The sequence below is a fragment of the Schistocerca cancellata genome, chromosome 1, assembly GCF_023864275.1.
Source record: "Schistocerca cancellata isolate TAMUIC-IGC-003103 chromosome 1, iqSchCanc2.1, whole genome shotgun sequence".
NCBI lineage: Eukaryota > Metazoa > Arthropoda > Insecta > Orthoptera > Acrididae > Schistocerca > Schistocerca cancellata.
The window spans coordinates 1,069,721,392-1,069,742,420 of record NC_064626.1 but is presented as its reverse complement, the minus strand read 5'-3'; the positions used below and the strand labels follow the sequence as shown (position 1 = coordinate 1,069,742,420).

The window sequence follows — 21,029 nt, the reverse complement described above, 5'->3', positions numbered from 1 at the left end:
TGCGAAATTGAAGAAGAACCATATCAGTCCCAACCCCGTGTTGTCTGGATAAAGGGCATGGGAAAGCAAGGAACCTGTTCAAGACAGTATCCCTTCCATTCAACTGATCTTTCAAGACTGTTAGAATTGTGTCGTCATTGGCACACCTTACATTTTTTATTTCTTGTCGTGTGAATTTTGTTCACTTATTAAATTTCTAGTAAGGTTCTTTCACTTCTCACTCAATATGCACATTGAATAACATGGGGGATATGATATAACAATGTCTCCACTCCCTTCTCAAGTGCCTCCCTTTCATGTCCTTGACCCTTATGACTGAACAAAAATAAGAATATCTTAAATCAGTGGTTGCTAGAAGCAATAACCTGCTTTACACGAGTTAATGTTGACACTAATGTCACAGAAATTAGTTAGCACTTCGAAGGTGACATGATTAATCATACTTTCAGTAGACAAAAGGGAAATCACCCAATGTTTTAACTACTACCAACATGTGTTTATTTGTTATGACTTGTTGTTGTTGTTGTTGTTGTTGTTTTTTTTTTTTTCCACCTCCCAAAAATTACCAAATTCACTCGCCTGTTGTTGACACAAATGGTTCCTGCAGAGAGACAGTAGTCAGGACAGTGTAGAAGAGTTACCAATGGTATACTGACAGTAGATTGTTGTGATTCAAAGAGAATGTAATTGTGGAGGAAATAAGGAGTGGTAGTGCTTGGCTATTACAGTACCTTGTGCCATACAGAAAAGAAGTATCCAAATTAAAAATATATTCCAATAAACTAGCAACAGTAGCAAGACCTACAAACAGCATATCCCATCGTCAGAGTTGTCAGGAAGCATGATGGTTTGGCATCCCTCTCATATGAATTACAGTAGTTGAAGATAAAGTCTTCTGGGTGCTTAGGCTCACCATATTGCTCTTCAGTTTGTTTCCCAGACTTGAAGTATCAATCTCTCTGCTGGAATTTTCCTCAGTGATCTGTGTGTCAATGTATGGGCATCCTGTGTTGTGCATTGGTCTGAAGATGACGATTTGAAATGTTCAAAAGCTGTATTCAAAAAACATAAATGAGCTCATGTCTGGAAATAAAGAGTACCTTAACAAATATCACAGTCACAGTAGTCTCCAAATTACAATGATGTAGTGCTTAATAAAATTGTTTATAAGCTGGTTGGCTCAAAATGAGGAGCAATTTTTAGTACCCGGCGCGTAAGCTATAGGCAAGCCTATGGTCTGTGAGTGAGTATCTAAGAAGTACTGTCAGGGTTAAAAACCATGCCAGGATGACAAAATAAACTTAAAGTTGGAATCACCTGAGCAGTTGTATGAAGTCTACACTGTTTACTAGTTTTGATCAAACCTGGATCATTTGGAGAATAGTGAATAGGCTATGTAGCAATTCAGTCAGGTAGAGTTCAGATGTATGTGTGAGCTTTTCCTAAAGAAGCGATAGTTCTTGTACATGTGGTGAAGAACAGATTTTATGAGAGTAAACAAACTGTTCTGAAAGTTCTTGTGTGTGCACAGTGATGATCCAATGAATGCAAGGACAGGAGTACTAAGGATGCCCAAATTTTTGTGTGATGTTCATGTAAGTTTGTTTCTTTTATTCTTATGTGAGTGCACATTTTTTTGTTCACCTTAGCTTTTTTAAAACATTTTGGGCATGAATAAATTATAAATGTTAATTTGCCATATTGCTTGTATGTTTTATTATTGATTCTACATTTTCTTTTGTATTACAAAATAACAATTTCCTTACAAATTTTACAAGAAGGCACACGGATACAAACATCATAATGTTACGACTTAGACAGTAAGAAAAAATTTTCAAATATATTCATCAAACTGTACACTAACAAGAAATACATTAAAATACTTTATAGTACAACAATATCACAGAATTATGCAGGAGAATGATGACTTGTATGTTATCATTCAATCCTCAGTACTCATTTAGTGCTCGGTTCCTGATGCATACTCAGCTGGTTTGACTGCTTCCTCGATAAAAATTGACATTTGTTTTGTGTCAGTTGTACTTTTATATCTGCTATGTACACCAATTAAAATTAAGCTAAGACAATAGTGTTTTTGTTGTCATTGGGTGTTCTGAAATTTACATTAAAAAAAGGTTGCAGTTTTTGATCTATCAATGCCTCCTGTTTTGTGGGCACTGGATCAGTTTTAAACACCCAACATTGTTATTCCATCCCAAATTTCCATTGTTTAAATACTATGGAATGTGACTGGTGGATAAAACTGTACAAAATAGAATTTTTGTTGCTTAACATAAAAATACCTACAGTCTGAAATTTGAAAAAGAATGGAAATAAGTTGTACATCTCGGGGCACAATGATTGTTTGAAGACAGTGTTCACGTTCTGATTGACACTGGGTACACTTTCAGATATTCAGCTTTATTGTAGACAGAAGCCACATATTGGGATATGTTGCTACTTTATCTGAGCCACAAACATGGCCTGATACTTGAAATAATACTGTGGTGACTGTCATGTTTCAGTATTGATCCATCATGATGGGTGAGTGTAGATATGGTAGCACGAAGCATTATTAGACATCTTTTGTGATTTTGTGTGTTGAAATATGGTTATTCTCTACTCTGCACTTTAGGCAATTTGTAGAAATTACAGTGATAGTCTGTGATCTGTTCCTTTTCTGTCTGGCGGAAGCCACTTTCTGGGTAAAACACATTGAGAGTAAAAAGTTTTTGATGGTGTTGAGACACAGTCAGACAGTACTTCTTAAAAGAGTAAACTGCCATTTGACTGTGTATTACTATGTTTATCTTACGTACTAGTGCATTTTGGTTTTTATGCCGTTATCAAGGACAATGCTGAAAGTTGTTAGACCATTATTATGTCATATCTGTTAAGGCAGTCCAAAGCAAGTACCTAAGGAAGATAAATATAGTAAGGCACAATCAAATGGTGGTCTACTCTTCTTTAAAAAGACATTGAAAGTACTTGATAGCCTATCAACATCTATGTTCACTAGCTAGTTCTAACATGCTGTCACGCAGTAAGCAGGCTTGCAGTCACAGAGCTAGCACATTCTATGCATATTTTCTGGGAAACAATTATTGAATTACAAGAACTCTTCAAGCCACATCCATTGTTTACTTTTAAGTTTTAGGAATGTTATTTTCATTTAATGTGATGCAGGAATGTTACATTATTCCTGTTACTGTTTAAACCTCTACTGTCTTCATCATTTACTACTTTTTTGTCACAAATCCACAAAGCAGCATAACAGTGTATTGTTGGAACTAATTTCAATTCATATCAGACTCAGCTTGTTTGTTTCTGATATTCATGCATTGCCACAGGATACATCTAAGACCATTCCTTATGTATTTATGTGACGTGATTTATCTGTCAGTTCATAATAAATTTGTAAGTATGTTAGGCCTCAGGTCAGTAGGTATTTAAAATTAATCTCATGGACATAACCAACAATGGCCTGTTCATGTACTTTCATTAGAATTCTGCAAATATACAGTATCTGTTATTTGATTTTCATCCTCTATGCTCTTGTAAATATGAACTGCTGATTGTGGTAACCAAGTAAAGTCATTATTGGCATCATTTTCACAGTGCTGTGAGTCTTGAGACTATTTTTATCTTGGAATTCTCTTGTTAAAAACTGTTTTCCAAAAATTTAGTTGTAACTTGTGCAGATACGTGTCACATATGGCTGTTCTAACTGAAAATTATGAAAAAGAAAAACAATCCTGACTCCGTTATTAGTACGCTCAGTAGCTTAGAAACATGATTCCAGCTTAAATGGGTTGATTCTGAATATCTCAAAATACATATCATACAATACAAAACTAGATAGGAAATGAGAATAAGTGATAAAAATAAAGACATAGTAGAAGTGGACTGTGTTAAAATTATATGTTTAAATCTGGATAAAAGTGGAATGTTCACGTTGACTATCTAGTCACTTGATTTGCCATGCACACATTATCGAGAGCCATTGACAAGGAAACTTAGAGAATAGCGTATCATTGTTCTTTTGAATCAGTAGTACGTTAGCATATTGCACATTATGAAGTTCCAGAAAAGAATACATAAAAACTTGTGTTCTGTGTCTCTGAGGAAATCATATTGTCAATTATTTAAAGTAAAATTTTTTTATGATTCCTTTCCTTACACATACGGAATCATCATCCTATTGTTTCAAGTATGACTACATTTTAGAAATGTCATTCTGGAAAAGAGTTATTTATCAACAGAGTGTGGAAGCTATATCTGAAAGAATCTGATTTCTGAAACATATGTCATACAAGATGAGATCAAAATACATTACTTTTCATTTTTTCGGAAGACTAATAGAACTGTCATAAAATAGTTGTTAGTCCACTCAAAAAATTATACAGTCTTATGTATGAAATATTAAACACTAACAGCATCAGAAGTCTTTGTAACAGTTTGATAAAACGAATTTTATTAATAAGAGGGTGAGGAAGTGTCTGGCCTAAGTTGCTCAGTATGGACATCGTTATATGCAATTGCAAATACACTCTTTTTCTCAAGGAGTTCCTGATGTCGTCGTTTCTTGTTTGTTGCACTGGCCTGAGTTTGTGTGGAAAGAGATGACATTGCAATACCAGAGTCGAGATCATCCTCTGGCTTAACTTCATTTTGTTTGAGAGTTGTAGATTTGCTTTCTTCAGGGTTCTGTGGATTAATTTTATCAGAGTTCTCACTGTGGCTCAAGGAAGGTGTTGTTGTTTTGTCTTCCACTTCTGATGTTGATTTGGATTGGGAAGTATCAGAAATTTGTTTTGTGTCAGGATGTTTGGTAACAGTTGACTTTACTTTCCGTTTCTTTGTCTGATTTAGTTTCTTTTCCTCCTCTTCTTTTTTCTTTCTTTCTCTTTCTTCTTTTTTAGTTTTGTACCAATCCATGTAACGAGAATTTCTCACAGCTGATCCACCAACATCCAATTTCTGACTAGAATTTGTAACAGGAGCAGGTCTTTTATCCATCACTGACTTGGCTCTGACTGTTTGTTGTGATGCTGAACTCTCAGCTTTCTTTATTCTTTGAAGTTCAGATGTAGACTTTGTACGAGAAAGCTCCATTTGTGCATCACCACTGTTATAGGCATCATTATCTTTAAAGCTTTTTTCAGTTTTAATACCTGGTCTCTTCAGTTTATCCAGTAGTTCATGGTCTGTTACTTCACTTTGTTCTTCTGTAGCTCGATGACTTGATAGGGACCTGCTTCTAGGTCGGTTTGGTTTTACTTGGATCCATCTTTCAGGACTGCTGTGAACAGAGCTGGATGATTTTCGATAGTAAAATCTAACATCTGAATCAAATTCTATCTTCTTACCTGTACCCCTCTTATCTTTTGCCTTTGATGATGCCTTATCATGTTCATTTGGTTCCTTCTTTTCAGATGTATGATCCTCATCTGAAGACTCGGAGTTTCTTTGGAAATGTTGTTTGAACTGATGTTTTCTTCTATCTTTTTTGTAATTCCCTTCATCTTTGTCTCTAGACAGTGACTGTTCTTCTAAAGAATCTGATAATGATTCCTCTTCATGTTCCAGCACTTCTGACTTCTTCTTTTTTCTTTCTGTTGTCACTGGTTCTTGTTCAGAGACATTAGACAATATTTTACTTTTTATTTTTTGCCGTCTAAGCATACTAGACTTGTTTTCAGTATAATTGCTTGTAGCTGCAGTATCTTCTGGCGCCTGTGCTGCAGATGTGTGTTGCTCAGCAAGTTCTAGAGAACTCTCCGTTTCTTCCATGATGGGTGTCTTCACATAAACTCTACGTGGATGGTGCCCATCCTTGAATTTTTTCTGATGTTCAGTCTTGACATTTTTTTTCTTGCTTTCATTCCTTCTGACCCACCGAATTCCTTTTCCACTGCCAGGTTTTTTGATAAGGACTACTGAGGAGTAGTCCACATAGTCTTCCTCTTCTTCAGTGAATGAATCATCATTGTCACTTATGGCACGCCTTGGTAGGGGATCTGTTTGTGTCCCTATATCGACATCTGTTTGTGTAGCCATGGAGTACTGAGCTGGTAAACTCTGTGTATCCTGACTTTCACTAATTGCTCCACCAAGTACAGAATATGGCTGTAAAATGTGACCCGCTCTTATTCTCACATCATCTTGAATATGTTTATCATTTTCATGGAGCTGTGGAGTGTTATCTCCTTTTCTAGTTATTTCTCTGTGCCCATTGTTAACTTGTTCAGTTTGTAAGCAGACTTCATGGGCAGCTATTACAGTTTGTAAACTTCCACTTAAATTTCCTTCACCAGTGCTTCTACTAGTAGGTTCCTCCATCTCTTTTTTCATTTTAATATTGTCCCGCTGTAATGAACCAGTTTGAGGTGTATTGTTGTGTTGATCTTGCATGAAGCGTTGCATAATGATTTCCTTGCCGTTTTCAATTCGGATGTGTTGTTCAGTTGCGGGGAGAAATGTTGAAGGCCTTTGATGTTGCAGGGAAATATTTTCTTCGTCAGACCGCCCTCGTGTTACAAGGCGCAAAATTTCTGCGTTCCCTTCCTGAATGAAATACTGTTCCCTTCCCACTGGTGTTTTGTTATCACTATCATCTTGTGGACTTGTTCTTTCTAAAATAAGGCGATAACCCTCGGGTATCCGAGTTTCTGTTAACCTTCTTAAGTCTAATTCGTCAGCAGCTACCAATATATGTGCCCCATGCAGATCATTCACTTGATGAGGATCACTTGTTTGCTGATCTCCTGGAATATGGTGTGATGTTTCAGAGTTGTTTATTCTTCTTAAGATGACTTCATCAGTTGCAAAATTGTTTGTTTGACCATGGACATACACTGTATTATTGTATGCATTTGAAAAATGGACTGTGCCATGGTCGGGATCACTTCTGTGGTAGGCAGCATCACCTGGATTTCGTACATGGTCATTAGCTCTTTCTGAATATGCAGCTTCCTTTTTCTTAAAATCAGCATTATGCAAATGTTGCGTGCCAACCATTTTCCTGTCCCTTAGAACCCTCTGTCGCTCAAGTGTATCGGCACCACCTCTGCCAATATCTGAGCCCCTTTCCATTTCATGCCGACGTATTGAGTCAGCATCTAAATCAGTATCATTCTTAAGCCGTAATTCTCGTGGACCTTCTAACTGACCGCCTTCGATATCTTCTACAAAAACATCTTTATCATGCTCAGCTCTTTGATGTTGTTGCTGTAGCGCTTGAAGTTCCCTTGTGTAGATAACATGTGGACCTGGAAGGCTTCTAAATGAGTGGAAGTCCTCTTCTCCTTGGTCTCGATTCGTGTTATTTCGTCTGTTGAATTTCCAGGACTGGTGCTGCCGCATATCAGCACTCCATGCTTCTCTGGTGGGAACCCTCAGCTCTGCTACTGTCAACATTTTACAAAATGTGCTTATTACTGTTAGTGGGAGATTCTTTGTAAGAGAAAGTGAATGATCTTCAGAAGATTTTATGATGGCATACACATGGTAGTCCTAAATTACACTGCCAGGTGATACCCTGTGCAATACAGGGCACAAAACACCATATGAACTATGCCATACAGTAACTCACAAGGGGAGTAGCGTCTATTGACATTCAGCTTCTCAAATTGCTTTTGCTGCAGCGTACTTAAGATGAAACAGCAATTTGTGAAGTGCTGTACCCTTACAATGAGAAAGGCAGATTGTACTATTTAGCAAGATATTTATACATTTATCTGTACGTTGTTGTTGTTGTTGTGGTCTTCAGTCCTGAGACTGGTTTGACGCAGCTCTCCATGCTACTCTATCCTGTGCAAGCTGCTTCATCTCCCAGTACCTACTGCAACCTACATCCTTCTGAATCTGCTTAGTGTATTCATCTCTTGGTCTCCCTCTACGATTTTTACCCTGCACGCTGCCCTCCAATACTAAATTGGTGATCCCTTGATGCCTCAGAACATGTCCTACCAACCGATCCTTTCTTCTGGCCAAGTTGTGCCACAAACTTCTCTTCTCCCCAATCCTATTCAATACTTCCTCATTAGTTATGTGATCTACCCATCTAATCTTCAGCATTCTTCTGTAGCACCACATTTCGAAAGCTTGTATTCTCTTCTTGTCCAAACTATTTATCGTCCATGTTTCACTTCCATACATGGCTACACTCCATACAAATACTTTCAGAAACGACTTCCTGACACTTAAATCTATACTCGATGTTAACAAATTTCTCTTCTTTAGAAACACTTTCCTTGCCATTGCTAGTCTACATTTTATATCTTCTCTACTTCGACCATCATCAGTTATTTTGCTCCCCAAATAGCAAAACTTGTTTACTACTTTAAGTGCCTCATTTCCTAATCTAATTCCCTCAGCATCACCCAACTTAATTCGACTACATTCCATTATCCTCATTTTGCTTTTGTTGATGTTCATCTTATATGCTGCTTTCAATACACTGTCCATTCCATTCAAGTGCTCTTCCAAGTCCTTTGCTGTCTCTGACAGAATTACAATGTCATCGGCGAACCTCAAAGTTTTTATTTCTTCTCCATGGATTTTAATTCCTACTCCGAATTTTTCTTTTGTTTCCTTTACTGCTTGCTCAATATACAGATTAAATAAAATCGGGGAGAGGCTACAACCCTGTCTTACTCCCTTCCCACCCACTGCTTCCCTTTCATGCCCCTCGACTTTTATAACTGCCACCTGGTTTCTGTACAAATTGTAAATAGCCTTTCGCTCCCTGTATTTTACCCCTGCCACCTATAGAATTTGAAAGAGAATATTCCAGTCAACATTGTCAAAAGCTTTCTCTAAGTCTACAAATGCTAGAAACGTACATTTGCCTTTCCTTAATCTTTCTTCTAAGGTAAGTCGTAAGGTCAGTATTGCATCACGTGTTCCAGTATTTCTACGGAATCCAAACTGATCTTCCCCGAGGTCGGCTTCTACTAGTTTTTCCATTCGTCTGTAAAGAATTCATGTTAGTATTTTGCAGCTGTGGCTTATTAAACTGATTGTTCAGTAATTTTCACATCTGTCAACACCTGCTTTCTTTGGGATTGGAATTATTATATTCTTCTTGAAGTCTGAGGGTATTTCGCCTGTTTCATACATCTTGCTCACCAGATGGTAGAGTTTAGTCAGGACTGGCTCTCCCAAGGCCGTCAGTAGTTCCAATGGAATGTTGTCTACTCCCAGGGCCTTGTTTCGACTCAGGTCTTTCAGTGCTCTGTCAAACTCTTCACGCAGTATCATATCTCCCATTTCATCTTCATCTACATCCTCTTCCATTTCCATAATATTGTCCTCAAGTACATCGCCCTTGTATAGACCCTCTATATACTCCTTCCACCTTTCTGCTTTCCCTTCTTTGCTTAGAACTGGGTTTCCATCTGAGCTCTTGATGTTCATACAAGTGGTTCTCTTATCTCCAAAGGTCTCTTTAATTTTCCCGTAGGCAGTATCTATCTTACCCCTAGTGAGATAAGCCTCTACATCCTTACATTTGTGCTCTAGCCATCCCTGCTTAGCCATTTTGCACTTCCTGTCGATCTCATTTTTGAGACGTTTGTATTCCTTTTTGCCTGCTTCATTTACTGCATTTTTGTATTTTCTCCTTTCATCAATTAAATTCAATATTTCTTCTGTTACCCACGGATTTCTACTAGCCCTCGTCTTTTTACCTACTAGATCCTCTGCTGCCTTCACTACTTCATCCCTCAAAGCTACCCATTCTTCTTCTACTGTATTTCTTTCCCCCATTCCTGTCAATTGTTCCCTTATGCTCTCCCTGAAACTCTGTACAACCTTTGGTCTTTCAGTTTATCCAAGTCCCATCTCCTTAAATTCCCACATTTTTGCAGTTTCTTCAGTTTTAATCTACAAGTCATTACCAATAGATTGTGGTCAGAGTCCACATGTGCCCCTGGAAATGTCTTACAATTTAAAACCTGGTTCCTGAATCTCTGTCTTACCATTATATAATCTATCTGATACCTTTTAGTATCTCCAGGGTTCTTCCATGTATACAACCTTCTTTCATGATTCTTAAACCAAGTGTTAGCTATGATTAAGTTGTGCTCTGTGCAAAATTCTATCAGGCGGCTTCCTCTTTCATTTCTTAGCCCCTATCCATATTCACCTACTACGTTTCCTTCTCTCCCTTTTCCTACACTCGAATTCCAGTCACCCATGACTATTAAATTTTCGTCTCCCTTCACTATCTGAATAATTTCTTTTAATTCATCATACATTTCTTCAATTTCTTCATCATTGCAGAGCTAGTTGGCATATAAACTTGCACTACTGTAGTAAGTGTGGGCTTCATATCTATCTTGGCCACAATAATGCGTTCACTATGCTGTTTGTAGTAGCTTACCCGCATTCCTATTTTCCTATTCATTATTAAACCTACTCCTGAATTATCCCTATTTGATTTTGTGTTTATAACCCTGTAGTCACCTGACCAGAAGTCTTGTTCCTCCTGCCACCGAACTTCACTAATTCCCACTATATCTATAGCCGCATGCCCTCGGGAAAAATTATGGCCGTAGTCTCCCCTTGCTTTCAGCCGTTCGCAGTACCAGCACAGCAAGGCCGTTTTGGTTATTGTTACAAGGCCAGATCAGTCAATCATCCAGACTGTTGCCCTTGCAACTACTGAAAAGGCTGCTGCCGCTCTTCAGGAACCACACGTTTGTCTGGCCTCTCAACAGATACCCCTCCGTTGTGGTTGTACCTACAGTACGGCTATCTGTATCGCTGAGGCACGCAAGCCTTCCCACCAACGGCAAGGTCCATGGTTCATGGGGGGGGGGGGGATATGTTAGTACCACCAGTTCATGCCACAGAGCTGCTGTGCTTGATTGGTTGACAACATTGAAGGCATTCGACTGTGGTGGTCATCACTTTGAAGCATTACTGTAAAACACTTGTACGAGTAACTACCTTAATGTACTTCGTTACCTAAAAACTTTTTGTCTGAGAGTATAATATGTATGAAGTTTTTAAAGGCAATAAAGTACTCAAGGATCGTTAATTACAGAACTGATCTTTAATCATATGCAAACTATCAGTTAATTGCATACGGTGTGTTGACTGCAAAAGGGTGGCTTTTGTCCTTGCAGGTTACTGTTTGGCTTAATTTTTATGTTTGCATTCTCATTTTGCACTGAAAATTATTCTACATTGCTTGTTTCTGTAATTTAGGACACCACTGGTAATGTAATGGATGGTATTAAAAGAAAGTAGCTAACTGATTAAAATTTTAGGCTAAGTGGTAACCCACCTTGCACAGCTTTTGTGTCTTTCCCTCGACCTTCCTCATGGAGGACTAACTGCACATGATCGTCTGTAGATGCCACTTGAGTATGTTTCCTGGAAATTAAAATGCAGCATTAAGTAAATAAATGAAATGTCATTGTAGCTGTGGAGATTATTTTCGAAAAGCCACTAGACATTATTTTTTTTATTTATTTAATAATGTGCCATGTGTTAAAAAAGTTGTCATGGCAAAACTCATTGTGTAATATAAACAGCAAAGAAATAAAAGTGATTAAGTTTTAAGCTAAGAGACATGCTACGTTGTTACAAGAAAATAGTCACACTGCTCAGAAATAAACAAAATGCTGTTACTGATAACTGAAGATAAACACAAGAATCTTGAGCTTTGTTATTAAAGGATTTCATTAGAGAAAAACAGTATGGTATGAAGCTCTCTCTCTGTCTTTTATTTCTATGCCCGTTCCCCTATGGTTCTACCTGTAAACTTATCACATTACATTTGTGGAAGTAAGTAAGTACGTTTTACTATAAATTTATCTACTGTCCCAATCATTCCATTCTTCAAGCCCCTCATTGTCTCGGTAAATGGAGAGTAGTACAGTAATATTTCTGTAGATATATTTAATTTTTCACAATTATTTGACACTACTGATGTAGCCACAGTTCTCACAATGATCTTTTAATGTGAATTTGGAATGTAGTTAGTATTGAATTTATTATTTATGAATTTTGGGTAACTTCAAATAAAGGGGCAATGTTTTCCAAGCAAATCACTGTTTCAGAGCATAATCTTCTAAGGTCACACTGTTTGTACGAAAACCGTCGAAATGCAGGCAGAAATTCAGTATGACTTAAATGTAAAATTAAATCTCTGGTTTATTCTGTAAGTTTTCAATTTTTAAACTTTCATACACAAGAAAAAAATAATAGTTAATAATTCTGCAGGTGAGTTTTTGCATAGTCGGTTTGAAAGTCTAATGGGTTCAACAACTGAAGAAGATGTGTTGATGTGTACTTTTGGTAATTTGGATGCTTCAAGTCATGTGTTTCTGACCTGTAATTCCAGTAAAAGACTGCAAAATACTGGAGAGCTCTCTCCTGGACAAAATAAACTGATGCCTAGTTGTATTACCTGAGGTTCAGAGCTGAATCTAAAATTTGTTGTGATCATAAAGCCATTTTGATTTAGTTAGTTATTTATATGTTTCATGGATCCTAATTTCTATCTCTTGTAATGATGTGCTACCTATCAGCTGGTTTCCAAACACAGTCTGCTTTCTTTGTGAAAAATAGAGCATCATATTTACATGACTGTTTTTTACCTTATCTTAATGTACTTTTAACCCTCCCCCCCCCCCCCAAAAAAAAAATAGAGCTTTTTGCACTGCAAGGCATTAAAATTGCAACACCAGGAAGTATAAAAGAAAAATACTCTATTAAATTTTAGGTAAATACTTTAGGAGTAAAGGAGACCAATCCCTGAATAGCAGAAGTATTGAGTTATCAATAGGTGCCCCTCACCCAATACCAAATTTGTGTGGCAGCTTTGTGCCAGGTGAACAAACAGTACTGGGATTGAAATTGTGGCTGGTTCACTGGGTGAGGAGATTGTGTCAGGTGGGTTGGGTAGAGGGAGGAAATGGGAAGGGGGTCGGGGAGGGGGTAGCTGGGCTTCCCTTCCTCTGTCTTGTCACTCACTCCCAGTCTGCAATTCACTGTCATCATATGCCACACGAACTCTTAGGATCTGGTGCCATGAGTGTCACATTTCTAGCCCGAGCATCTGCGGCCTCTACCTTCTACTTTCCTCTTCTGCATAGCCGTTGCTTCCTTGAAAGCCACCAAAAAAAAAAAAAAAAAAAACACACACACACACACAAAAATCACATTATGCACTGAGTGGCATCCAATACCATCATGCCAGGTGCACAGCTCGGATGACAGTGATGAGTGGAATGTGGCAGTATTTGCCTAGTAGCCTCCACACACAGATAGTGTTTGAGCGTCTCTCTGCAGCCACATCAAAGGAAGCTGCAACAGCGATCACCAAGCTGACAGTCTTCTCCAGATGCCATTGCACTGTCCACATGGATACTTATCATACTGTAAACAAGCTCATTTGCAGTGTCATGGTAGGTGATGTGGCTGTACACTACTGCGTGATCCAATAAACACTACGGCTGTCCTCTCAAGCGCTAGTCACAGGGAGTCACTGAGATCCTTCATGGCACAGAGTATGGCTCTCCTAAACATATTGATTCAATAATGTATTATACATTGTCCAGTCTCATTAATGGGACCACCTATCAAAACCCTGAATAACCGCCTTTTGCAGCACGGACCACTGCAAGATGTGCAGGAAGAGAGTCAGTGAGGTTCTGGAAGGTACTGATAGGGATGTGGAGCTATGCTGACTCCAGGGTCGTGGCCAGATGCACTACATTTCTTGGTTGAGGATCCATGGGGTGAACAGCCCGATTGAGGTGGTCCACAGATTCTTGACTGGGTTTAAATCCTGAGAGATTTGTGGCCAGGGAGTACAGTAAACTCATTCTGGTGCTCTTCGAACCATGCACTTGCACTGTGAGCTGCATGACACTTTGCATTTTCCTGTGGGTAGATGTCGTTCTGCAGAGGAAAAAAAAAGTTGCATGTACGGGTGGGCATGGTGTCCAAAAATTGATGTACACTTGTGTTGATCAGTATGCCTTCCAGTATGACGAGATCACCCAGGGAATGCCTTCTGGCCTGGACCTTCCAACGATTGTTACAGTCCAATGGCCATCTGTTCAACAGAGCATAATACACAATTCTTCTGAAAAGGCCTGCTGCCACTCAGTTTACATTCAATTGGAGTACTGGTGTGCAAATTCCAGCCTTCATCACTGATGAACAGCAGTCAGTGTGAATGCATGAAGTAGGCACATGCTGCGGAGGCCCATACACAGCAACGTTCACCAAATGATCGTCGAGGAGACACTTGGTTCGTCTTGGCAGTCAGTTTCTCAACATCTATTCGCCTGTACACATTTCTGCAGGCACGTGCACCACTGTCATTTATAGCCATTGGCACATGACAATTGCCTCTGTGCCGGTTTTGGATAGTGCCATTTTTGTCATGTATGGTATACTTTAACCATGTTGGTACACAAACATTTCGCAAGCTAAACCATTTTGGAAATGCTTCCTGCCTTGTCCCCAAAGCCAATGATCATGCCTTTTTGGACATCAGATAAACCACTCTGTTTTTGTAGTAGAACAATGACTGTAACAGTGTTTTCTGCATCCCCTTGGCATGCTTTACATACACTCCATTGGTAATGCTGTTGTTGCTGCCAGAGGTCATAGCTCTATCTCTCTCTCTGTCTCTGTGAGTAGTTATTGCACATCAAATGTAGGCGGTGGCCACATCAATTTGAAGAGTAGAAATTCCAAATGTTTGAATTTTTTCACAGAATGCGTTTTAGTGCTATTGAGTCCTCAATACTTTGTTGGTCACATGACCTTAGAGACTTTTTTCCGAGTTCCAAACCATAGAGAAAATGTTTCAAAATTTCATTACTAGATGGCACATAGTCTTTGTCAGTGCTTGCCTCTGGAGTTCCAAGAACATACACCCAGGTCTCCTCCATTTAGACTGGGATTATTTGAAGACGTAACACACAAGTTTTTGGTGAGTAGGCACAGCTTTTTGAGCTGCAAGAGAGATTTTGCAGTTAGAGAGAAGCGAAGAAAGGTAAGCAACGCCTCTTGTTTTGCAAGGTTTATGCAAGGTAGTTAAGTCAGCTAAAGCTATGAACGCCGGCCGCGGTGGCCGAGCGGTTCTAGGCGCTTCAGTCCGGAACCGCGCGACTGCTACGGTTGCAGGTTCAAATCCTGCCTCGGGTATGGATGTGTGTGATGTCCTTAGGTTAGTTAGGTTTAAGTAGTTCTAAGTTCTAGGGGACTGATGACCTCAGATGTTAAGTCCCATAGTGCTCAGAGCCATTTGAACCATTTTTGAAAGCTATGAACCCCTTTCCTGTAATTAAAATGCATGCAACTGTTTTTAAAGATTCTGATGAAACATTGTTGCCAATACAGGTGTAAAGACCTCCAAATGTAGTATGATCGAACTGTCTCATACTTGTCTATCTTAAATAGTTATTAAAAATTTTTACTCTGAAACTGAAGAATGGAAATATATCAATGCATTCAACAGACCATGACTGATATACACAATGCATTACTGCATCCGAAAGACCCACCCTGTTCATCAGTTTCAAAAAAAGAAAAGACATACTGATGTAATTTCTTCCTCAACAGCGCAGAGAGTTCTACAGTAAACTTAGCAACATCTGATCTACATTTACATCTGTACTCCGCTAACCACTACAAAGTGTGTGACAGAGGGTATGCCCCATTATGCCAGTTCTTAGGGCGGGCTTTTTCCTCTTCCAATCATGCATGGAATGCACAAAGACTGCTTATATGCCTCAGTACGTGCTGCAGTTAGTCTAATCATGTCCTTCCAAACCCTATGGGAGTGATATATAGAGGATTGTTATACATTCTTAGATTCATCACCTAAAGTTGGTTCTACAAACTTTGTAAGTAGTTTTTCATGGGATAGTGTACATCAGTTCAGTTCTATCATCATCTTCAGGAAAATGTTCAGGGGTCAAATTAACCTGTGACCATTTGTACTGCTCTTGTGTATATATGTTCAATATCCCCTGTTAGCCCTATTTGGTATGGGTCCACACACTTGGGCAATGCTCTAGGACAGATATCACAATTTTTTTGTGCATGCACTGCATGTTTGTTCCATTTCATGTCCTTAAGTGTTATACCCAAATTTTAGTAATGTGTTGACCATTTCTAACAGTGACTCATTGATATTGTAGTCATAGAATATTATATTCTTTTGCCTTTTTGGGGTGCTCAGTTTTATATTTTGAACATTTAAAGGAAGTTGCCAATCTTTGCGACTATCAAGATCCAATTGAATATTTGTGCAGCTTTTTTCAGACAGTATTTCTTTATAGATAGTTGAAACATATGTGAAAAGTCTGAGGTTACTATTAATATTGTCCACAAGGTTATTAATATACAACATGAACAACAAGGGACCCAACACACCTTGCTGGTGCTGTCCCCTCCATGCCAAATAAATCGTCAGTCCAACCAAGTTTCGTTTCATACCCCATACGATCATACTTTTGGTACTAATGTGGTACTGTGTCAAATGCTTTTCAGAAATCAAGAAATACTGTATCTTCCTGCCTGCCTTGATCCAGGACTTTCAGTATGTCATGTGAAAAAATTGCAGGTTTTATGTTATTGGAATCCATGCTGGTGGGCATGGAGGTGGTCATTGCGCTCAAGATACCTCATTGCGTGTGATCTCAGATTATGTTCTAAAATTCCACAATAAATGGATGGCAAGGACATTAGATGCTAATTTTGTGGATTGCTTCTGCTATACTTGTTATAGACAAGTGTGACCAGTGCTTTCTTCCAACTACTGGGTATGGTCTTTTATTTTGAGGGATCTATGGTAGATTAAAAAAAAGGCTAACTCAGCTACAGATTCAGTACGGAATCAGGCTTTGCAGCTTTCTTCAGTTTCAGTGATTTCAACTGTTTATCAACACCACTGACACTAATATCTATTTTACTGATCTTCTCAGTGGTACGAGAACTAAACTGGGCCAGTACTCCTAGATTTTCCTCTGTGAAGAAACATTGGAAAATGAAGTTCAGAATTTCTGCATTTGCTTTGCTACCCTCCATTTCAGTCCTGTCTCATCCATGAATGACTGGACCTAACTTTCCCACCGCTTACAGCTTTTTATATGACCAGAAGTTTTTTGGATTTTGTGAAAGATCTTTTGGCAATATTCTGCTACAATAGTCACTGAAGGCTTCATGCATTGCTCTCTTTGACAATCAAATACATTTCATTCAATATCTCTCTGTCTGTAGCTGTATGCTTTGTTTTGCACCTATTATGCAGTAGTGTGTTTCTTAGAAGTTTCCTTACTGTGACTATAATGATGGTGGGTCATTTCCATCATGAACTGTTCTACTGGGTACATATCTACCCAGTGAATGGTGAACTATTCTTTTAAACTTGAGTTCCTCTCCATCCTCCTGTCCTGAGTTAAAAGTTTCAAATGAGCTAAAAGTTACGATATGACACTTCTGCTTTGTTGTCTAGTTTACTGAATTTATAAATCTTTTCACTTGTTTTAATTGCCCTTTGTACTTTGCTAATTATTGTTGTTACTAATATGTCTTGGTCTCTGATACCAATTTTGATGCAGGTTTACTAAAAGAGAACAGGTTTATTTGCTGCCATTATATCTAATACATTTCCATCACAACTGGGGCTCTGAACCGTCTACTCAGGGTAGTTTTTAGATAAAGTATTTAGTAATATTACACAGGATATCTTTTCACACTTACTACTAACAAAACTGTAATTATACCAATTGATTGTTGGATTGTTGGTCTCCTCCAATGGTTACAGAATGATTGGGATACTTATGCACTTATGAACTGATGGTTTCTCTGAAGTTTTTGATTACATTACGAGGTGAGTCTGGTGGTTGATAGAAGGATCCAATTATAATTTTACTCCAACTCCTGATAGAGTCGTAGCCAAACAATCTTGCATGCAGTTTCATTTTCAGTGTTGATAGATATGAGTTTCTTGTCTGCTGCAACAAATGCACCATGTACATTTGCCATTAGCCTATCCTTTCAATATGTGCTTCAATTTTCCCCAAAAATCTCACTGCTGTCAACTTCAGGTTTTAACCAGCTTTCTGTACTTAGTATTATGTGATCTTCACTGGATTTTGGAAGCATTTCAAACTCTGGCACTTTGATTAAATGCTTCAGCAGTTAAACAATAGGATTTTAATATTCTCACCTATGGGGAGCATTTCTTTGTATCTTACTCTGATACTTCCAACTTTCTCTGCCAGTCACTGGAATCACACATGTGTGTGTCCTCGGAACCCAAACAAGGCATTGTTTGTCCCATTGCGTGTCCCAGTCTGCAGATGGTTACGCCCTGTTCCATCAATGGCTACTGGACTAGCCTTTTCAATGAGGCATACACACTGAGTGCACATGGTATTCCTTCCTATTCCTTGCTGTGACTTCCCTAAGGGGTAGCATTATTCACTGTATACCTGAACTGCTGACAATTAATAGACCCTACCCTTTTGTGTTTGTCTCCCCTTGACATGGAACTCAGCTCATTGCCCAACACCTTATGTGATCCCAGGAATGGAGTTGTGTAAAGAATGATAGTAAATACTGAAATTTTTTTCTTGAATTTAATTTTTCTATTCTCATGTAAAAAATAAAAGAAAATTGGAAATGGTTTTTGTTTACAACTGTTCTACTAGTTAAAACATTACTTCTATATTTCTGTACCTGTATTATCACAAAGTAAAAGATAATGGCCCAGTGTTAATAGTATGTGGAACAAAAGCTTTCAACAAAAGCTTTCATATTTGTACTTATAATCAGATATGTTACATAGAACATTCTTAATAAATTACTTGTTTTCTAATCTGTCTCATTATTTTTGCAGTGATGAGGTAAGTAGCATAATTGTGCAGTATCAGGATACATTCTCAATTTTTTAGATACAAATAAGCTATGTACAAAAAAGAGATACAGAGTTTTTTGATTCTTGTGACAAATGTATGCTTTGGCTCTTGAATGTTTGAAAAAAAAGCACACCTAAACAATTTAAATAAGAGACTGAATTCACTAGCATATGCTGTTAGGATTCTCACTCAGAATAAGGGGACAGGGTGTTTGTGTTGTCCTCATCATTTCATCACCATCACCATCATCATCATCATCATCATCATCATCATCATCATCTTCATCATCATCATTTGTGACAGTGGTTAGAGTGGATTGTGAAAAAATTGGATGGCACAAAATTTGCGACTCTGTATGGGCACTGATGACCACGCAGTTGAGCATCCCACAAACCAAACATCATCATCATCATCACTCAGAATACAAGCTGCTCATCAGTGCTGACATTGTACCATTATAGTATACAGCTGCAACTTATGTACGGAATAATTTTTTGGGGGAATTCCACAAATTCTATAAAAACATTTAAAATACAGAAAAATATTTTCAGGGTGATAAAAAAAGCTAAATGCAAGGATTCCTGTAGACCCCTTTTTAAAACTCTCGAAATATTGCCCTTACCTTGCTTGTGTATATATGAAATACTAATTTTCACATAAAGGAGCATCTTTAAAGAGGAAAACCTCTTCAGACACAACTATGATATACAAACATATGAAACTAGGCAAAAGCTGAACCTATATATGAACACAGAAAATACAAATTTACACAAAAGAGGAGTATATCATACTGGAACTATATTGTATAACCATTTGTCTTCTTACCTAAAATACATACCAACATTAAATGCATTTAAAATAAAGTTAAAACAGTTCTTGCTTGACCACTGCTTCTATTCTTTGTCTGAATTTATGGAACATCGTAATAAGTAAACCTCATTTACCAAATTTTACTAATTGTCAATTCATAATACAGGGTGAGTCACCTAACGTTACCACTGGATATATTTCATAAACCACATCAAATACTGACAAACCGATTCCACAGACTGAACGTGAGGAGAGGGGCTAGTGTAATTGTTTAATACAAACCATACAAAAATGCACGGAAGTATGTTTTTTAACACAAACATACATTTTTTTAAAATGGAACCACGTTAGTTTTGTTAGCACATCTGAACATATAAACAAATACGTAATCAGTGCTGTTGCATTGTAAAATGGTAATTACATCCGGAGATATGTGACCTAAAGTTGACGCTTGAGTACCACTCCTCCGCTGTTCGATTGTGTGTATCGTAGAGCACTGCAACATACATCGCGTTTCTACAGGATGATCTGCCAACGTTGCTCGAAAATGTCCCACTGGAAACGCGTCGACATATGTGGTATCAACATGATGGTGCACCTGCACATTTCGCAATTAACACTAGGCTGACCCTTGACAGGATGTTCGACGGGCGTTTCATAGGACGTGGAGGACACATAAATTGGCCAGCCCGTTCTCCTGATCTTACACCTCTGGGGTACGTTAAAGGAGAATGTGTACCATGATGTGCCTACAACCCCAGAGGATATGAAACAACGTATTGTGGCAGCCTGCGGTGACATTACACCAGATGTACTGCGGCATGTACGACATTCATTACGCCAGAGATTGCAATTGTGTGCAGCAAATTATGGCTACCACATTGAACATCTATTAGCCTGACATGTCGGGACACACTCTATTCCACTCCGTAATTGAAAGCAGAAACCACGTGTGTACGTGTACCTCACCCCTCATGGTAATGTACATGTGCGTCAGTGAAAAAGACCAATAAAAAGGTGTTAGCATGTAGACGTAATGTGCTGTTCCAGTCTCTTCTGTACCTAAGGTCCATCACCGTTCCCTTTGGATCCCTACGTAATTCGGTGCTCTCCGATACACACGATCGAACAGCGGAGGAGTGGTACTCAAGCGTCAACTTTAGGCTACAATATCTCCGGATGTAATTAACATTTTACAATGCAACAAATGGCACTGATTACGTATTTGTTTATATGTTCAGATGTGCTAACAAAACTAACGGGGTTACATTTAAAAAACGTAGGTTTGTGTTAAAAAACATACTTCCGTGCATTTTT

The 21,029-nt window shown here is 38.4% G+C and overlaps 1 protein-coding gene across 1 annotated transcript in view; it reads right to left on the bottom strand.

Moving 5' to 3' along the window:
- Positions 1-542: 542 nt before the first annotated feature.
- Positions 543-21,029, bottom strand: part of LOC126128123 (cadherin-86C-like) — a 334,718-nt gene continuing 314,231 nt past the window's right edge. Inside the window, exons 19-20 of the mRNA XM_049915150.1 lie at positions 11,297-11,385; positions 543-7,406 (exon numbers count right to left, since the gene is read on the bottom strand). Of these exons, the coding sequence (XP_049771107.1) occupies positions 4,477-7,406; positions 11,297-11,385 (3,019 nt within the window). The 3' untranslated portion in view covers positions 543-4,476. The remainder of the gene's footprint in view (positions 7,407-11,296; positions 11,386-21,029) is intronic.